Here is a 19685-nt window from a genome sequence, read left to right on the forward strand (position 1 = left end):
CAAACTGATAAGAACAGATACTACACTTGATCTTAGCCAAAAGGCCGAGAAGCGATACCCACATATCGCACGACAGAAACCACTCATTCTGCTTACTGCAACTCTAACTCATGGTTACAATGAAGAACACAGTCGCCTTCTAACAAATGGTAGAGGACAGGTCGATGTTTTACTGACGTTTTACCTCCGAAACATCACAATATAACTATGGTCGGCATGTTTCAGTTTTTAAACGGCGCCACGTATATGACGACACTTTAGTTTCTGAAACGCCGGTCAGCGCATGCCGGTTAATGAGATTCAAAATCACGTGGTCGCCTGCAGTCCAATCAGCGGTCGTTGAGACGGAGCGTCTTCAATTCATTTTTATAACTTTCTTGGCGTTATAATTGTTTTCATAATTTGATAATTACAAGATGAAAGAATTATAATACCAGTATCGTGCGTTGAAATGAAACGACGAAAATCAAATAAACACGTCTATGATTGTTTAAGGTTTCACAAAGACACACTTCCGCCCTCAGGTGTACAGACAGAAAACTGCACAAAGTCTACTCTAGACCACAGTAATCTACTGTAGAGTACTGACACTGGATTTGCAGCAGTTTCTAACCATGGAAGTGGACATACAAAACTAGCTTAAATAAATTACAATTATTTCTGCATTTTTGTAACTTTGGTGTGAAATGACTCTTCCCAAAGCCTGACAGGGTAATGGCTTTCCTGGCTATTTCTGAGAAGGGTGAAGTTGGCCAAGTCTGAGAAAACTTGCAGCTGGAGGGAGGTTGAATGTATCTGTTTATCTTTTCTGCATTTGTATTACTTTAACGAACTAACCCCAGTGCTATCTCTTGGTACATCATCCCCCTTTTCACATATTCATAATCCCTCCCCACATAAACTTAAACATTTTTCATATAAACCTTTTCCTCAACACACATGGAATTGGGAAGATGTAAGCAAGGTGGAGAAGGCCTGGTAGGATATAGCTTTGATAACTAGCACCTTACCCAAAATGTAAGCTTCCTCTTGTTCCATAGCCCCAATTTTATACGCATCTTCTTCAAAATCTTTCCCCAATTAAAGATAGCATCCCCCTCTGTATTCCCAAAGGAAATACCCAAGACCTCCATTGGCCCTCCACATAATTGATATTCACAAATTGCCTCTCTCCTGCCCGCCCATCTTCCCAGGTATTTATACATTGACTTATACTTGTTTATTTGAGCCCCCGCAGCCTTCGAAAACTCCTGTATAACTCTTATTGATTCTGTTACACTTTTATCATCAGCCAGGTACAGCATTGTGTCGTCCGCATACTGTTAAATTTTTAATGTTTCTCCTCCCGGTAACTGTATTCCTGTTATGTCTGGGCTTTCCCACAAGCCAACGGTTCTACATATAACATGTACAGTAAGACTGAAGGGGGCAACCTTGGCACAGACCTCTCATTTGTCTTTCTTGTCTTACATCCCAGCTTTTTTCGGGGTGACTGGGTGGGGGGATATTGCTCACAGCAAATTCCTAAAAACTCCTATTGATCATTGTTGCTCCCATAGATACATTTCAGTTTACCAGTCATGAGGCTCCAAATTGTACCAGGAGTGGGGTTTGAACCCACGAGAGCATCGCTCATTGGACTTAAGTCCAACGCCTTAACCACTCGGCCATCCTGGTGCATATTATTGTGATGCGTGTTCCTTTAGAAACAGGAAGATTGGTAGGAGAAAGAAACGTATTAATCTTGTTTGTTAGGATCATAGCCATAAATGGAGGACTCTTATAAAGTCCATGGATTTTCATTCACACATATTACATGAGTTATCTACTCTTTACACACTAAGGATCCACACTACCAGGGCTACGGCACACAGCTGTTTTATAAATCATCAAAACCAATACTATCCTAAGATTTATTATAACAAAAATGATCTGTTCCAAAATGTTTTCATGTAATCCTGAAAACAGAAAAACAATCTTCTGCACTATTAACCATCCACAAATGGAAACAACAGACAATACAGGTGATTTTAGCTAAAAAGCCAAGAAAAAATTGTGTGGGGTTTTTTTTTTTCAAACGATGTAATTTACAGCCACAGAGGACAGAAGCTGCAGTATGTAGAGAAAGAGAAGAGTTAAACCTATAATCAACATGAGTCCTTGTAGATGGCAGCCTCCGGTTTTTAAAGACTTCTATTGGTCTCTAGTGGACAACAGAGGTAACTGCAGGATTCGAGCCAGAATATGTAACTGCAGTTAAAACACATATTTTTTTGATTTCCCAAGAAAGTGTGTGTCCACGTGTCAGTCCAAGTGGCAGGATTAGTAATTCTCGTAATAGTTAAATGTAAGTCATTCACAAATATTAAGTCGCAACATTTCAGTGTGACTAACCTTGGAAGATTACACGAAGACAATGTCCACATATGCAGACGCACGCATATATCTAGCGTATAAAAAATTTCTTTGCAAAATGTTGATCAAATACATTGTTTTTCACAGCTTAGGGGGTGCACCGTTCTAGAAATACTGCAATACCAGGTCGATGCGTGGAGTGGACGGAGCAAGCCCCTATTCCATCTCCCTGCTCCAAAAATCAATTTAATATATGGTCCCCGGGTAGGGGACGTATCAGATATTAAACTGATAAGAACAGATTTTTTTTTTTTTTCCTTTTTTTTATTTTCTTTCCACAATGATTCAAACATTTTACCTTTTCCTTTAAAGTGATAAGTTACATTCACTTTTCTCCCAACATTCGTTCGTAACAAAAAGAAACTATTTTCATCTTTCCCCATACAAAGTAACATTTTCATATATCATATCTTATTACTCCTTATCTCCCCCTCCCCTCTTTACCCCTTACCCTTTATCTACCACCTCCTTTTGGGTGCTTTCGAGAAATAATCTTTCCATCTATCCTTAATCGTATCGATTCCCCATTTTTGTAGTTCGTGCCAATATATCCCTTCGAATTCCTTCTCTATAGCCTTAATCGTCCCGATTTCCCCCCATTTAAATCCCCCCGTTATACAACCCTGTCTTGCCTTCCATAATTTCAGCTTAATAATTGACAACAACATACAACGTATTTTATGTCTCTCATTTGTTCCACCCTTAGCCCTAAAATAAGTAATTTCTTCATACGTCACCATCCCCAACTCTTTGTACTTCCCCTTTACCCCTTCCCATACTTTCTTAGCGTATTCACATCCCCATAGTACATGTTCGATTGTTTCATCTTCTACACAATTTTCTCTTGGACACTTTTTTTGTTTCCCCAAATTATGTGCATGCATTGTGACCCTCACTGGAAGCCTTTTATGTAAGTGCATCCAGTTAAAGTCCTTTAAAACATTTTTAAAACTCTTGTCTTGTGCAAGTTCCCACACTTCCGGGCTCCCCGTTACCTGATTGTAGTTAGTTTTCCATACCAGTTTTTTGTATAAAAGTTTATGACTTAATACTGTATCCTCCTCTTTACATTCCACATGTTTCTTCCCCCATCTAACCATCCTCTGAAAATATTCTGGTCTAGTCTCTGCTTTGGGACCTTTATTTTCCCACCCAATCAAAAACCGGTATGGTATCGCTAACCAAAACCATAACAATATTTGGCATTTGTGCATATAAGTCTTTTTCAATAATGTACAAACATTTGCATAAAATATTGTATCCAACTTTAACGGGACATTCGGTACCCCTTTCCCACCATCTGCAATTTCTTGATACATGTGTACTCTTTTTACATACTCATAACCCCCCCATATAAATTTGAATATCCCCCTCGTTATTTGTACTCTATAAATCTGTGGCATCGGAAACACGTAGGCCAAATGTAATAGTTTCGGCACTACCTCGCTCTTTATAACCAAGACTTTCCCCGTTATTGTAAGTTTTCTTGCTTTCCATAGGCCTAATTTTCTGTCCACTGCATTCATCTTCTCTTTCCAATTACAGATAGCATCACCTTCCTTATTTCCAAATGAAATTCCTAAGATGTCCATTGGACCTTTGCACAAAGTGAATTCACAAATATTGTCTTTTCTACCCTCCCATATCCCCAAATATTTGTACTTTGTCTTCTCTTTATTTATTTTCGATCCCGTCGCTTTTTCGTAAGCTTTTAAAATTTCTATCACTCCCCTTAGGCTGTCATCATCTGCCAAATATAATATCGTGTCATCGCATATTGCGATATTTTTAAGCTTTCCCCCCGTGGCATCATTATCCCTTTCACCCTTTGGCTCTCCCTTATTGCACAGGCCAAAGGTTCGACATAAAGTACGTAAAGTACGACAGATAATGGACACCCTTGTCTCAAACCTCTTGTTTGATAAACTTTTTCTGTAAGGAAACCATTTAATTTAATTTTTGAGTTTATGCCTTTGTATAAAGTTTTTACTCTTTTTATAAAAGTCTCTCCTAACCCCATTTCCTCCATTACCCTCCACAAAAAATCATGATCTACCCTATCGAACGCCTTTTGCTGATCCAAACTAACACAAATTGCTGCTATATTTCTATCTCTTACATATGTAAGTATATCCCTATGTAATTGTACGTTCCAAGTAATTTGCCTCCCCTGGACCCCACACGTTTGATCCTTCTCCACTATATATGTCATTACTCCTACGAGTCTATTTGCGAATATCTTGCTCAAAATCTTGTAGTCCACACATAACATGGTTAAAGGTCTATAATTATCAAGTTGATGTGGATTACCTTTCTTGAATAATATAGAAACCACGCCCATCTTCATACTCTCTGTCATCCCCTCTCCCTCCGTGATTTCCTTAAAAACCCCCAACAAATGTATCCCCACCACTCCCCAAAAGGTCTCATAAAATTCCTTTGTTAGACCATCTATTCCCGGCACTTTATTTGCCTTCATTCCCTTTATCACGCTATATGCCTCGTCTATCGTCACCTCTCCTTCTAGCCTATCCCTTTCTTCTCCCGTTAATCTCTTCTTTATTGTCTTTAAGAAGAAATCCCCCTTCTCTCCCTCTAATTTTTCTTTCCTGAACAAGTCCTCGTAATATTCTTTCACCACTTTTAGCATATTTTCCCTCCCCTCGATCATTTTCCCATCCTTCTCTAATTTCGTTATAACCCCTCTTTTATCCCTACTTTTCATTTTTTTAAAAAAGAAAGCTGAACATTTCTCATTTTCCTCGTACTCCTCCTGCTTTATTTTATATATTTCAGCCCTTGCCTTCCTCTCAAGAAATTCTTCTTGCTTCAATTTTAAATTTTCTATTTTCTCATCCATATTTTTATTTCTTCCCTCGTTTTGTTTTACATAAGTATGTTCTATCTCTTTCTGTAGCGCACAAAATTCTTCTTTTCTTAATTTTGACCTCTCCGTACAGTAATCCACTGTAAATTTTTTAATTTTATTTTTTACATCCTCCCACCAATCTAATTCCTTCATATATAAGTTTTTCATCTCTGCCCATAACGGGAAGAGCTCTAAGAATTTTTCCCTATAATCTTTTTCCGTAAGTACTTCATTATTTAATTTCCAATATCCCTTCCCGAATTCCGTTCCTTCTATCTCCAATTCCACCTCTACAGCTTGATGATCCGTGAACAGTGCCGGTATTATTTTCCCTCTCTTTATTTTACTCTTTTTGTCTACCAATATATAATCCAATCTACTTTTCACCCCTCTTGTATTCTTCCATGTATACTCTACTTGTTTCCCCTGTAATTTGGCCATTACATCTATCAAACCATATTTTTTTATAAATGTCTTAAAGGGGAGGGAAAATTTTTCCCTCTCCAAGGAGCAGTTAAAATCCCCTCCCACTATAATATTCTTTCTTGTCATGAAACAGGTGTCCATTTTTAAAAATAGTTCTCTTCTCAGCTTTGGATCCACCTGTGCATACACATTTATTATCCGACTTTGCGTCCCGTTTTTTTCCACATCTACGACCATCACCCTTCCCTGTATTATCGTGTAGCTTTCCTTTATCTGTACACTTTGATTTCCACATAACACTCCAACTCCTGTCCCATGTACCCCCCCTATACTCCACGCAGATTCTCCTCCTCTCCATTCCTCCGTGAAAACAGCAACATCCCCCTCATCCTTTAGATGTACTTCTTGCAATAAACAAACATCAAAATCATAAAATAATAAAAATTCATAAACCATTTGTCTCTTTCGGGCATTTTTAAGCCCCCTTACGTTTAACGTAATTATTCGGATTTTCCCCGTATCCCAGCAACAAAAAAAAAGAAGTACAAAAACAAAACCATAGGGACATATTTAAACTTAAATAGTTTCCTTTTTGTCCACTCCCACCATCTTTAACTGTCCATATTAACATGTGCCAATAAGTTTTTTATAAAGGAATCTTCTGACTTTTCTTCACTTTCGGCCTCCTCTTCTATGTCCCCATCGCTTGTTAAGTCACTTATAGGAGTATGCATACATTCAGTCTGTGTTCCTCTCAGAACGTATCCCTCCTCATTTCCCACCTCCTCAGTCCGCTCCTCTCTGCCCTCCTTACCTTCCACCTTAGTCTCTTCTGAAGAAACGCCAGAACTCGCCTTCCTCCGTCTCTTAGCAGTTTTTCTCCGTGGCTTAGCTGCCACTTCCCATGTCTGATCGTCCTCACCTTGCCTCTCGGCATCCTGTTCACAAAACATTTCTCCTTTTTCCTTTCTCTGTTCCGCTCCATCTTCCATACTCCCAGCTTTCTCCTCATTAGTCCGATTTCCGGCAGCTGGTGGCGCCTCCTGTGCTCCTTCTCCAGTATCTGCTTCCATGTCCGCATTTCTATAATGTTCACTTCAATTCCAGCCTTTGCCGCCTCCGAATATGACCTAGGCTTAGTACAGTCTCTTGCCATGTGCTCATCCGAGTCACATAAATGACACCTTCTAGGCTCCTTACAGTCTTTTGTTATGTGGCCAATTTTTCCGCAACTCCTGCACCTCATTTGTTCGCACTTGTCTGCATTATGCCCAGTGCTACCACATTTCCTGCATGCTTGAGGTTGCCCTGCATAAACCAGGAAGCCTCTGTCCGCTCCGATAGAGAACACCGCGGGCGGGTGACAATACCCGTCATCGGTGGCCGCATCCACTCTAAGTTTAACACGAAATTGTCTTTTTCCGGTCCATAGGCCCAAACCGTCCTTTATTTTCCGTACTCCTGGGAGTACGGTAACATATCTTCCCAGGAAATACTTAATAGTCTCTTCAGTAACCCAAGGATTGTACATGTGTACAGTTAAGATCCTATAATCATTCCTATACAATGGGGTTACGCTATATTTCCTCAGTTCTTCATCATCTTCTCCAATACACCTCTTTCTTACTTCCTCCGCCTTCTGTCCCGTGCAAAAGGTCACATCGTAGTGTTTACTCGCCGTGCTCTGCTGAAGACAGTAGATCTCTTCCGGCTGTATCTTTAAAACTCCATAGAGGATCCTTCGTCCAAAGTTGATTCTGTCGTGGAAATCTTCGTCTTTCTCCATAAGTTCGAATCTCAACGTATTTCTTGTACCTTGCGTCCATGCATTCCTCTCATGAAAATTGGCCGACGCCGCCGCCATCCTTCATTGCTTCTCGCCAACTGATAAGAACAGATACTACACTTGATCTTAGCCAAAAGGCCGAGAAGCGATACCCACATATCGCACGACAGAAACCACTCATTCTGCTTACTGCAACTCTAACTCATGGTTACAATGAAGAACACAGTCGCCTTCTAACAAATGGTAGAGGACAGGTCGAGTTTTACTGACGTTTTACCTCCGAAACATCACAATATAACTATGGTCGGCATGTTTCAGTTTTTAAACGGCGCCACTATATACGACACTTTAGTTTCTGAAACGCCGGTCAGCGCATGCCGGTTAATGAGATTCAAAATCACGTGGTCGCCTGCAGTCCAATCAGCGGTCGTTAGACGGAGCGTCTTAATTCATTTTTATAACTTTCTTGGCGTTATAATTGTTTTCATAATTTGATAATTACAAGAGAAAGAATTATAATACCAGTATCGTGCGTTGAAATGAAACGACGAAAATCAAATAAACACGTCTATGATTGTTTAAGGTTCACAAAGACACACTTCCGCCCTCAGGTGTACAGACAGAAAACTGCACAAAGTCTACTCTAGACCACAGTAATCTACTGTAGAGTACTGACACTGGATTTGCAGCAGTTTCTAACCATGGAAGTGGACATACAAAACGAGCTTAAATAAATTACAATTATTTCTGCATTTTTGTAACTTTGGTGTGAAATGACTCTTCCCAAAGCCTGACAGGGTAATGGCTTTCCTGGCTATTTCTGAGAAGGGTGAAGTTGGCCAAGTCTGAGAAAACTTGCAGCTGGAGGGAGGTTGAATGTATCTGTTTATCTTTTCTGCATTTGTATTACTTTAACGAACTAACCCCAGTGCTATCTCTTGGTACATCATCCCCCTTTTCACATATTCATACCCCCCCACATAAACTTGAACATTTTTCATATAAACCTTTTCCTCAACACACATGGAATTGGGAAGATGTAAGCAAGGTGGAGAAGGCCTGGTAGGATATCAGCTTTGATAACTAGCACCTTACCCAAAATGATAAGCTTCCTCCCCCTTGGTGCAAATTACTGACCTCTGTCGTCATTTTAGGTGGGGGAACTTGCACAATCGGTGGCTGACTAAATACTTTTTTGCCCCACTGTACCTCTATCTTACCGAGCTTTGCTGCCAGTTTTAGAGGAGTCATGCCATCATTATTTTCAATCTCTACAAACTGGACTTTTTTGTCAAGCTTGTTCTGTTGAACAAGTATTTCATCATACATCTTTGCAATCATATCTGTGTTTTCTTTCGTGTTGTCTGCTATGACAACCAAGGTGTGCAAAACAGTGTTTCCTTGTGAGCCTCTGTCAGTCACGTCAGCTGTTCTGTAAGGGTTTTCCATGAGAAAGGACACAATATCAGGCTGGTTGGTGCAGGCAGCCAATGACAGAGGGAGCTCCCCTAATGGAAACACAAACAGATGAGCTTAGAGATAACACTCAGCCATAAACAACTGAGACATAAAGTGTAGCTTGTTAACACCAATATGACATTACCCACCAGAATAAAAGCCCATTTCAGCATGACGCTGGAAAAACTTTCCATTTGCTTTGGCTTGCACATCAGCTCCTTTCTGGACTAGCAGCTTCACATGCTCAAAGCTCCGCCTCTCAATGGCAACATGCAAGGCTGTCTGACCTGTTACACGTAGGACTTTTGTTATAAGAAACAAGCTGAGGTTAGTCATCACAATTTTGTATGATCCATAATTTATCTTGAAAGGCTTGCCAGTACAACACAGAAACATCGATAGGTCTATTTTAAGATTGGCAGTTTTCCTTCACCCTACCTTTGTAGTAAGGATCTGTATACGATGCATTGATCAAATTTTCTAAATCTCCAGTTTTCTCTGCTATGTCAAGGATAACTTCAATTTTGTTGTTATTTCCACCCTTCAGGTTCAGCAAAGCCTTCAGTAGTGCCGTTTTCCCATTAGTTTCATCTGAGAGCGAAAATGATCACACACACACACACACACACACACAACCAAATCACCTCATTATATGTTCTCAGTTTGTTTTGCTTTTTACTTCAGCAACTAACAGGGTCTTTCACTGCACACCAGGTATTTCTGAGGACTCCCTGCAGACAAGTATGTTCACAGAGAACATTAGGACATAGTCAGTCATAAATAAGACAACAGCTTCCATGCTACTTGCCTGTGAATTCTGGGCTTGTAAGTCTTTTATCATGACATCGCAGGTGGTCAAGCAGGTCGTGAAGTTCTGTCGCGTCTCCCTTTAAATACTTTGTCCCTTTTGAATGTTTCACTGCAAGCGTGGTCAACACTGACACTAAACTGCCTGGAGAGCGGAAAAAAAATAAAGTCCCAAAATACATTCTGTAGTATCAAATACAGTCATTTTTAAAAATCTCTGCATCATAGTCATTGTCAATTGTTGATTTGTTTCTGTTCTCATTGTATGACGTATTATGATGGCTGTTTGGTAGCCGTTCGCATACTGTGCATACTCTCTCTCTCTTCATATATGTGTGTGTGTACAACAGCTTTATGTTAATGTACAATCCTTAATATGTTTTGTGTGTGTGTGTGTGTGTGTGCGCGCTCTCTGTGTGTGTGTGCGTGTACTGTGTGTGTGAGTGTGTGTGTGTGTGTGTGTGTGTGTGTGGGGGGGCGCCAGAGGGAGTGCTTGCCCAGGGAGCCAAACAGGCTAGGACCGCCACTGCCTGGGACACACCAACCCCTTCATCTCGATAAGGTAGCAATGCATGGAGGGGGAACAATATGGGGCGCCGTTTGTAAATTGAACCATACTGAAATTAACGGCAAGATTTTTCCTCAAAACCTTAAAAAAACATGTTTTTTCCAAGTCATTTTTTCACAACATTTAGTAAAATATTTGTAACTTTACATATTTAAAACACAATTTTAAATGTTAAATCTAAATATTAAACATTAAATCTAAATGGTAAACGAGCATGTCCAGCTATTTAGCTGGACATGTGCTGCAGCGATTGTGAAGTGGAGACTGCTGCTGCTGAGAGTTCACTACTCCTGAACCTTTGGATGGCCTACAAAACGGATCTTCCGATGTTTTCAGCTAAATCGCTGGACGTGCTGTTAGGCAAGAAGTGAAGCCGCTTATGGCGTTGAGAACTGACCATCAGGGTAGAGCAGACACAATCTGACCACTACTGGCACACTTTTGCACCGGAGGTTTTCGTGAAGCTTTTATTTTGGTATTTCCGTTGATCCGTACAATAAATTTGTCCTGTAACATTTAGATTTAACATTTAACATTTAGATTTAAATATAATATTTAGATTTAACACTTAATATTTAAATTTAATATTTAGATTTAATATTTAAAATTGTGTAAAAATATTTTACTAAATGCTGTAAAAAATGACTCAAAAAAACATGTTTTTGTAAGGTTCTGAGCTAAATGTGGAAAAATGTTGCCGTTAATTTCAGCATGTTTTCACTTTACAAACGGCGCCCCTCTTGAGAGAGGGAAGCCAACGGGTAAAAAGATAGATTTTTATCGGATTACGTCGTGGAAGAGAAATTGTTCAAGCCATGTTTCCGAAGTAACAAAGAGCCGGCGGATGGCCTGGATTGCAGCCATTCGAAGACCAAATATAACGTCCCAGAACACTCCAGCTCACATGTTAGTCTGCTCCAAGCATTTCCACAAAGGTAAGTCTTCTGTTGTAGTTATTACATAATTTATCATAACATAATTGTTGATGTAGGTTACAAATAAGTGTTATATTGATTTGAATTGAATTCGTTGCGCTATGCTGCTTTGTTCACTGTGGCTTTGCAGGCTAATATTTGTTGTGTTTTGTAGGAAAACCAGCCTATAAAATGCTGGAATGCGATCCAGACTGGGCACCCTCCATCAACCTGGGTCATACCGAGTTTAAAGCTTCTACCACAGCGAAATTGGATTGGTTAAAAGAGAGAGAGCGATATCAAAACAGCCACGAAAAGTCCCACATATGTGCCCAAGTGTTGTATTGAAGCAGCCAAGTGATGAATAACTGTTTTCCAGCATGTTGTTTTGTTTTTGGGTTTTTTTGCATTGTTAACTTGTTTTTCACCGGAGCTAATAAAGCACAATGGAATACAATTTTTGATTCTTTCTTGTAAGATTCTATTGTGACCCCATCACTGATGATGTTTTGTGCTTGCTTGAGTATCCTCCAGTTTTCGTTTTGCCATGTTTTTCTTTTCTGCTGTTCTCACCACTCCTCGCAGTGCCTGTTTGTCTGTTACAGCAGCGGTCCCCAAACCCCCGGGCCTCCGACCGGTACCGGTCCGTGAGTCGTTTGGTACTGGGCCAGGAGAGTTGAGGCTCAGGTGTGAAATGTATGGTTTTCAGTGTTATTTTGTTATCGTTTTGATCGTTAACTTGGTTTTCCTGGGTCTTTTCACGTGTGTTATGAATAAATCTTATTTTTTTCGGTACCGGTACTATTTTTATTTTGTTGTATTTATCCGCGACACTTTAAAGGCCGGTCCGTGAAAATATTGTCCGTGGCACAAAAACGGTTGGAGACCGCTGTGCTACAGAACAGCCTTGATACCACACTGGTAAGCAGTGCATTACAACAGACTCAACTGCAGCACGTTAGAAAGAGATGAGCAGTTGTTCCTCCTAAATCTCCTCTGATGTGCCCTCTTGATTCTAGCAAGACTGGAAATTTAAAATCACTTTCACACAAGTGTCTTTAATGAGGAAACATTCAGAAGGTCATTTACAGATGAACAAAATGTTTCTCAGCTCAGTCAGTTAAGATTTGCCTTAGTTAAATATTATCCATATCTGATATTGGAGCAGGAGAAATATGAACCTGAATGAATTATTAAACACATAATGACATTAAAATACTGTCTAGTGTGGATACAGATCTCCAGCTAGTAAATGTAATTTTGATTTATAAAATTGCTGTAAGAAAGGCCGGAGTGGAGGAGGAAAGAGGCACTTTCTGTATCTGAGCTTTGCCTCACTGGTGTTCAGAGTTTAGAGTATGTCTTAGTTTTGGGACTCTTCTTCTCGAGGGCTGCCTGAGCTGATTTCATCAGATCTTCAGTCTGAAGCATGCTCATGTTCCACGTGGCCTGGAGAAGGAGAAATTATGAATTTAAGTCAGTACTTTAAAAAGGGAACTTTATAAGTTCATATGCATTTAAGTGAGCATGCCACATCCCCTTTATGCTATCAAGTGTCATATAAAAGACACCAGGAAACTGAAATGGAGGGAATGAGGTAGCAATGCCAGATTCCTTCCGTAGAACTCTGAACACAAACCTTAAGAGTGACGTTGTGAAGCTGACAAAAATATGCACAGAAAACTTTGTCATATTATATTCATCCTTACAATGTAATCCAATCCATCTGCTACGCTGTGGTTTCTGGCATAGATGAGGTTTATTTTGGTTCCCTGCACAGCAACTGGGCTGCGACCAGCAATCTCTCCAGCAATCTCCAGAGCTCCAGCCATCATCGCCTCCTTATCTGCAAACACTCGGCTGAAGAAGAAGGGAAGGGTTTCAAACTGTTAGAATAAATAAGTGCTTTTAATTTGGAAAAAGAGTGATGAGGGAACATTGTTTACCTGACCAGTCCGCTGCTCTTAGCTTCATCAGCATACATCTTTCTCGCTGTCAGAGCCAGTTCATTAACAAGACTGTTGAAAATAGAAATTGATTTTTTCTTTTTAACCTACAAGCATTCAGTCACTTAACAGTGTCATGTCATAAATTGCTTCGAAACTTGTCCCAATTGTAAATCATGCTGCTGGCTCACCTTTGGCTGCCGATGACCTTTGGGAGTCTCTGGAGTGTTCCAACATCTGCTGCAAGTCCAATATCAACCTCCTATGGAGCCAAAGCAGAGGGCATCATCAATGCTACATTTAGCAAACAGAATCTCAAGATCTAGTGTGTAATCTCTGCTCAAAACCTTGCTGTAGGATATGAAATGTGTGTCTCATTAATTAAAAGAAACAAGAGTTATGACATTGAGCCTTTCCACAAGAGGACTGTTAAATTTTAAATAAAGAAAACTTTCACAATGGCATCGCTAGCTATCTGAAACAAAACGAAAACATGTATTTCATGATAATTTATTCTTACTTTGATTCAGCTTGAATTCTTTGGACAAATCTGTATGTAGGTGGATCACTGAATTGCAAGCATGTCTTCCAAAAGAAATTATACTGTTGTTGGCATATTGCCTTTGGAAAAACTAATTATCACCCCTTGGTGTAATCTGCACTAGATGTCATCGTCTACATGTAGTTTTTGATGTGCCGTTTGTAGTGTAGAACACTTGTAGCTATTGTATTCCCTTCAGTTCTGTAAGGATCGTGGCACCAAGACAAACAAACACACTATCTTATCAGGATTTCTCATGTTACATGGATAGTACATTTGTCCTTGTAAAGAACTATTTGAATATTATGAATGATAAATACATTGAATGCAGTTTTCATTCAAATGTTTATATAGAGATCAAAGGCAGTAAACAAACAGTTGCATTCATCAGTGAAATTGTTTAACACAAATCTTCATAAGTTGGTCTTAATTTAATCAGCTATCTATTCCATGGTTTCCTAATTGTCCTCACCACAGTGATAAAATCAGATGATTATACCTTAACTTGGAACCAGGCGTCCTGGGTGCACAGGCGAATGTCGCAGGCTGTAATCATGTCAACACCTGCCAGAGAAAACACCACCTACGGTTAACTCACCGAAGCTCCTTTCTCCACCAAACTCAATGCGTCAAACACCTCCACAACCAAGAAGCCTGTATCACAGCCTGTGGGTTTCCCTGGCTCCTGCTAGCATCATGTCCATGCAGTAAACTAACCAGTTATATATCAAAGCTTGAAAACATAGTATTTTCAAATGTCTTGTTGTCTTCTAGGGTCAAGTCGAAAGCAGCCATGGGGTAGAGGGGCATATGTATAGTTTCAGCCACCGCCTTCAGAACACAGCAAATCTCCTTGGGGAGATATTTCAATTAAAATTCATCCATACTACAAACACGTTGGACTGGTCCAGCTGAATGACTCAATTAGGAATTTTAGGGGATTTGAAGCTTTTCACACAGTGGCTACAGCTTCTTATATCTGCACACTTCTCAAAGCATCATCCTCCTAACTTCAAGTGTTAAAATGCATAAAACAAAGGCTTAAAAAACAAACGAACATTCATTTATTTCTTCTTGGCTGTAAATGCGTTTATTTCTGCTGTAAAGTTGGACATTTTAACACGAGACTCTTTGGGAATTCACTCCCTTTTGCAGCCAGACTCAAGCAGACATTCGAGGAACTTTAGTGTTTTTCTAACTCCTGTACCTTAAGATGATTCACTACAGCACTGTAATCTTTACAATGTCCTACCTGCTCCTACACAGGCTCCATGGATGGCCACCACAACAGGCTTCGGGCACTGCGAGAACACAATTCAAGAGGAAACGTACTTTAATGATAGTGAGGGAGAATTTGTAAGGAAGGGAAGCTTGGTGCACGCTGGGTCCTACTGCTCTTACACTACAGACATTAACAGTGTGACAGTGTATCTTGTATTGAGCTCTTACTGTTGTTTCATGCAGGTCACACAGATGAGCAATGCCAATGGAAAAAAATATAATTTCATTACAAAAACTGGGATTTTAAAGACAAAATAACCATAAAATAAATCCTATGTTTGTAACTTCTAATCCATCCTAAGGCTTTCTTTGGCTGAAGTAAGATTTCCACCATTCATCATTTATCCAATTCATAGCCAGGGTTGGTGGGGGGATTAAGTCTATCCCAGCTGACCCATGGTAAAAACTGATGACTGAATTTTAAAAGATAGCAATACAACAGTGGACATGAATGCAAAATGAGCTTTCATGAACCCTAATGTTGTTAATATAACTTATCTTGATTTAGAGAGGCAACATCTGAGCAAGAAGCACAGTTCAGGAACCTTCCTGATAAAATCTGATAATTCAGTCACACCTCATGTTTGTGACTGGTTCAGTCTTCTCACTCTTTACATTAATAATGCGCTCTGACCTTCTCTATGACGGAGAAGGTCTCTTGGAATTTCCTAATCTTTTTTTTTAACCCCCAGGAGATTCTGGCTGTGTCGTCTCCTTCTGGTTGAAGTACATTGTTCATCATGTCCATGAGATCGATACCTGACGCATTAACACAGATGAGATTTTACACACTGATTATACTCCACTGAGAGAAGAGAACAGAGGTTTTAATATTCTGTATACCCACCAGCTGTGAAGAGCTTCCCTGCTCCAGAAACTACCACTGCTCTGCACTCGGGGTCCTCAGAGAGCTCATTAAAGCAGGTCACCATCTCACTGGCAGAGAAACACAAGTTCAGATCAGTGTTCACCCAAATAATAATTTAGCTTTTAATTCCAGTGATTAGTTTGACTTTTTGAGCTCTTTTATGTCTGATAATTTAACACTTTTAGAGTTCCATGTATTAGCATTATATTTTTTATTCACACTAAATGATGCAATATTGATTCTCAACGATTCACGAAATAGTAATAGTCTGAATATTGTGTTCACTTGTTTGTAGTGAGTGACTGTATTTATTTAAACTCTTGTATGTGCTTCTCTCCTGATCAGAGGACTGAATATGTTTGGGAGCTAGCCTACTTGAAGAATATGGACAATATGGACTTTCTAACTGAATATAAACTGTGAGACAGGTTCCAGCATCCAGGTATAATATATAGCATTTGTCATGCCTCTGACACTGTGTAAAATATGTATACATGTAATTCTGATTCCTGCCTCCAGAAAGCACTGTTCATGGCATTGCGTTTCTCAGGCCGGTGAAGTTCAACATGCGTGATGGACTCTGTAGGACGACTGATGGCCAGGGTTGTGTACGGAGGGGTGGCACCACCTGAAGATGACATGGCTCTGGCCACAGTTTGACTAGGCAACCGCAACCCCTTATCTAAGAAGAAAAAACAGAACAACATTAGACTGTGGCCGAGAAGCAAGAGTAGTGAAAGCTACAAGGCTACAATGGACTATTCATAGGCCTTTTCTCATCTTTACCATTTTGTATCTTACTTACATTCAAGGCCTCAACTCACTTATACACCTCAGTATTGGTTCAGTTTTACAATAAAGTGGCACAGTTTTACAGTAATTGTAATAGTTATTGAAAGGAAGAGGATACAACTAGCACAGACCTATAACAACTGGACAATAGAAGAAAAAAATAAATATTGTCAGGCCTGAGTCTCGATTCTGATCTTGGTGCAAAGAACATGTTGCCTCGCAGCAGTGGTTTCACTAAGCATCTTCTGAATACTACGTCTATCTGAGTGTTGTTGCTGACCATGTCCATCCCTTTATCACCACAGTGAACCCATCCTGTGATGGCTGTGTACAGCAGGATAACAAGCCATGTCACATGTTTCCAGTACCTTGGTGAATCTGTGACATGAAGAATTAAGGTAGTTATGAAGGTAAAAAGGAGTCCAACCTACACTAGGAACCTAATAAAGTAGCTGGTGAATATAAATAAAGAAAAAAGTCAAGATATGATTAACAAAATTAAAACAAATATATAATGGGGTCATTAATCACCGCAACTCTGTCAATTTAACCGCTAAAATAGTAATTTCGTTTAAGCAAGTGATCAGTCCACCACTATTTATTCATGTTTTTCCACAGTCAACTCCCTTTTCTCACTTCTAGCTACTCAAATGCAGATATTGTTTGAAGAAAAAACAAAAAAGAAAAAACACATTTATACACTATTAAACTATATAAAATACATGGAGCAGAAAATCAACATTTATGACAAATTAAAATCACTACTATAACCTGTATAAAGTACACATTTTCTTGCGCTTCTACTCTGGACTTTACGGCAGCGCTTATTCTCCTTCATTGCTGATCGCAAAGAACAGTTATGCTCAGATGGAAAGATGATGCAATATTTGAGTAATTGTGTTGAACTAGAGCATAATTCCCTCCCTTCATTTTTGTGGAATATGCAGACGATAGAGATGAAACTTCCAGGCGTAGTTTGAGCCATTGGACGAGAGAAAGAATGCGTTGAAAGTTTCACGTGAACTTTCAAGGATGATTTTTAATGAATTTTTGAATATGATGCAATCAGACTGTCTAAATGAAATCTGTTCGCATGTGTGCGCGAGTTTGCGATTAGCAATGAAGGTGAAAGGGCGCTGCAGTATAGTGATGGGATTTCCGGCTCTTTTTAGAGAACCGGCCCTTTTGGTTCGGCTCACTAAAAAGAGCCGGCTCTAACAGGTTGTTTTGTTGCTTCAATTAAATTTATTATTAACAATAATATAAAATTATGCACAAAAGGAATTACTAATGTAAAAAAAAAAAGTGGTTTTATTTATATATGTTTATATAAAAATATATGCGGTGGCCCCTAGAGACAAAATACGTACAAACTCCAAAACACATTTCTAGCATGAACTGAACTTCCAAAACAGAGATACCCAGATCACTTAAATTACACAATTGAAAGCATGTGTATTGTTTGTGTATTTATACACAAGCATTCATATATAGTCAAATAATTTAAAAAAAAAAGTTCATTTACCTGTTACTACCACACACCAAATCCGGTCGTTGGTACTTGCTGGCTTGTGTAGCCACTAGGTAACAAAAGCTCAACACTGCCCCTAGCATCCTGGAGCACTTCTGTTGTCTTTTGTACGTGTTTTGAGTTTGTAGTGCTTCGAGTTTTACGTGTTTTGGAGTTTTTACGTTTTTACGTGTTTTGGAGTTTGTACGTGCTTCAGGGTTCGTACGTGATTTGAAGTTTGTATGTGCTTTGTCTGTAGGGGCCACCGTAAATATACTTTTATTTATTCACTCCACATAAAATGTAATAAATAAATCATATAATACAAAAATCAACTATTCACATTTCAACTTTTAACTATTTAAATTTTCAGCTTTTTCCTTTTACAAATTTAAAGTGAAACAACACAAAACACTGCAAACCACAACACAATTAAATATAAATTAAATATGAAAACAAAAAGAAATGCATATTCTCTGTCATATGGCCTGCATGAATAAACTTTCTGAATCCTTTATCATCTGCAACTGAAAATAGTTGTGGATGATTACTATACCTTTCTAATGTGACGTTGTTGTCCCTGGCTCTTTCTCTGTCTCTCCCTCCCGCTCTGTTCCTGTGCTACTGAATGTAACTACCGCCCCTCCCCCCTCTGCCGAACATAAAGCACAAGGCTCGCATGCGGAGTGAAGCGGAAAAAAAGTGCCACAGAGAGAGAGGGTGAGAGAAAGAAAAAAACCCACGGCTCGCGATAAGGAGCCGGCTCTCGTCGTTCACGTCAAAGAATCGGCTCTAAGAGCCATTTCGTTCGCGACCGACCCATCACTACTGCAGTAAAGCCTAGTGTAAAAGTGCAAGAAAATTTAGGCGGCGGAAAAGAGGTGGCTGCTTCACCGCGGCTCACAAACGACGGCTTGACCGTCACTTGACCGCGATCTTACAAAACACTGAAGCTGCACTGACGAGCTTTCACCCACTTATCCCTATAAAAGGTTTTGTTTCCAATTTTTGACTCCAAGATAAAATAAAAATGCATCGACACACGGCTCCGAGCTAAAACAGCAACAAACATTCAGAACATCCGGTGTATTTTCACACGCTTTGATGGCTTTCCCTACTAATTAACAACAAAGTTATAATAATAATAAAAAAAATACAAACAAATCACTGACACTTACATTTGGTGACAGCTGACCTGAAAACCACTGCCAACATCGCCCTTTGAACGGTGCAGAGTCCAGACCGTTTAGCGAGGCTGCATACAGAAACAATCATTCACTTCACCTGGCCCTCTGGACATTATCCAGTTAGCTTTGCTAAAGCTAAGTAGTTATCAGCAGGGATCTTACGTGAGTTAATCGGTAGTTCACCGGTTATCCTTCGGCACAAACAGCAGACATACAGCGTGGCTTTACTTAACAAATGTTAACGCACAGCTCATTAAATGAACCCGTGACGTCACTATGTGAACTATAAACAATTCGAACATTCCCTAGCTAAGTTA

At 39.6% G+C, this 19685-nt stretch overlaps 2 protein-coding genes and 3 pseudogenes across 4 annotated transcripts; all 5 read right to left on the reverse strand.

The window, feature by feature from the left end:
• Positions 1-56, reverse strand: part of LOC121815549 — a 201-nt pseudogene extending 145 nt beyond the window's left edge.
• Positions 57-2505: 2449 nt separating this feature from the next.
• Positions 2506-2731, reverse strand: LOC121815546 (annotated as a pseudogene).
• Positions 2732-7494: 4763 nt separating this feature from the next.
• On the reverse strand, positions 7495-7646 carry LOC121815551 (annotated as a pseudogene).
• A 488-nt stretch (positions 7647-8134) lies between these two features.
• On the reverse strand, positions 8135-9557 carry LOC102292105 (transient receptor potential cation channel subfamily V member 4-like). Its single transcript, XM_042227016.1, has 4 exons — positions 9393-9557; positions 9104-9256; positions 8592-9004; positions 8135-8191 (listed from the first exon to the last, which is right to left on the reverse strand). Exons 2-4 carry the CDS (start codon positions 9117-9119, stop codon positions 8135-8137), a joined length of 486 nt encoding a protein of 161 aa, XP_042082950.1. The 5' UTR covers positions 9120-9256; positions 9393-9557.
• Positions 9558-12281: 2724 nt separating this feature from the next.
• On the reverse strand, positions 12282-19670 carry LOC102289637 (delta(3,5)-Delta(2,4)-dienoyl-CoA isomerase, mitochondrial). Of its 3 annotated transcripts, XM_005937995.3 has the most exons (11): positions 19531-19670; positions 19360-19436; positions 16393-16561; positions 15859-15947; positions 15646-15770; positions 14983-15031; positions 14230-14294; positions 13381-13451; positions 13190-13261; positions 12953-13103; positions 12282-12692 (listed from the first exon to the last, which is right to left on the reverse strand). In XM_005937995.3, exons 2-11 carry the CDS (start codon positions 19394-19396, stop codon positions 12588-12590), a joined length of 933 nt encoding a protein of 310 aa, XP_005938057.1. In that variant the 5' UTR covers positions 19397-19436; positions 19531-19670; the 3' UTR covers positions 12282-12587. The 3 variants fall into 3 exon arrangements, with proteins under 3 accessions (XP_005938057.1, XP_042082949.1, XP_005938056.1); XM_042227015.1 differs by lacking the exon at positions 19360-19436 and having other exon boundaries at positions 19531-19638; XM_005937994.3 differs by having other exon boundaries at positions 19360-19638.
• Between the last annotated feature and the right edge of the window lie 15 nt (positions 19671-19685).

Source organism: Haplochromis burtoni, unplaced genomic scaffold (genome assembly GCF_018398535.1).
Source record: "Haplochromis burtoni strain Fernald_Lab_line unplaced genomic scaffold, NCSU_Asbu1 Contig_238, whole genome shotgun sequence".
Lineage (NCBI taxonomy): Eukaryota > Metazoa > Chordata > Actinopteri > Cichliformes > Cichlidae > Haplochromis > Haplochromis burtoni.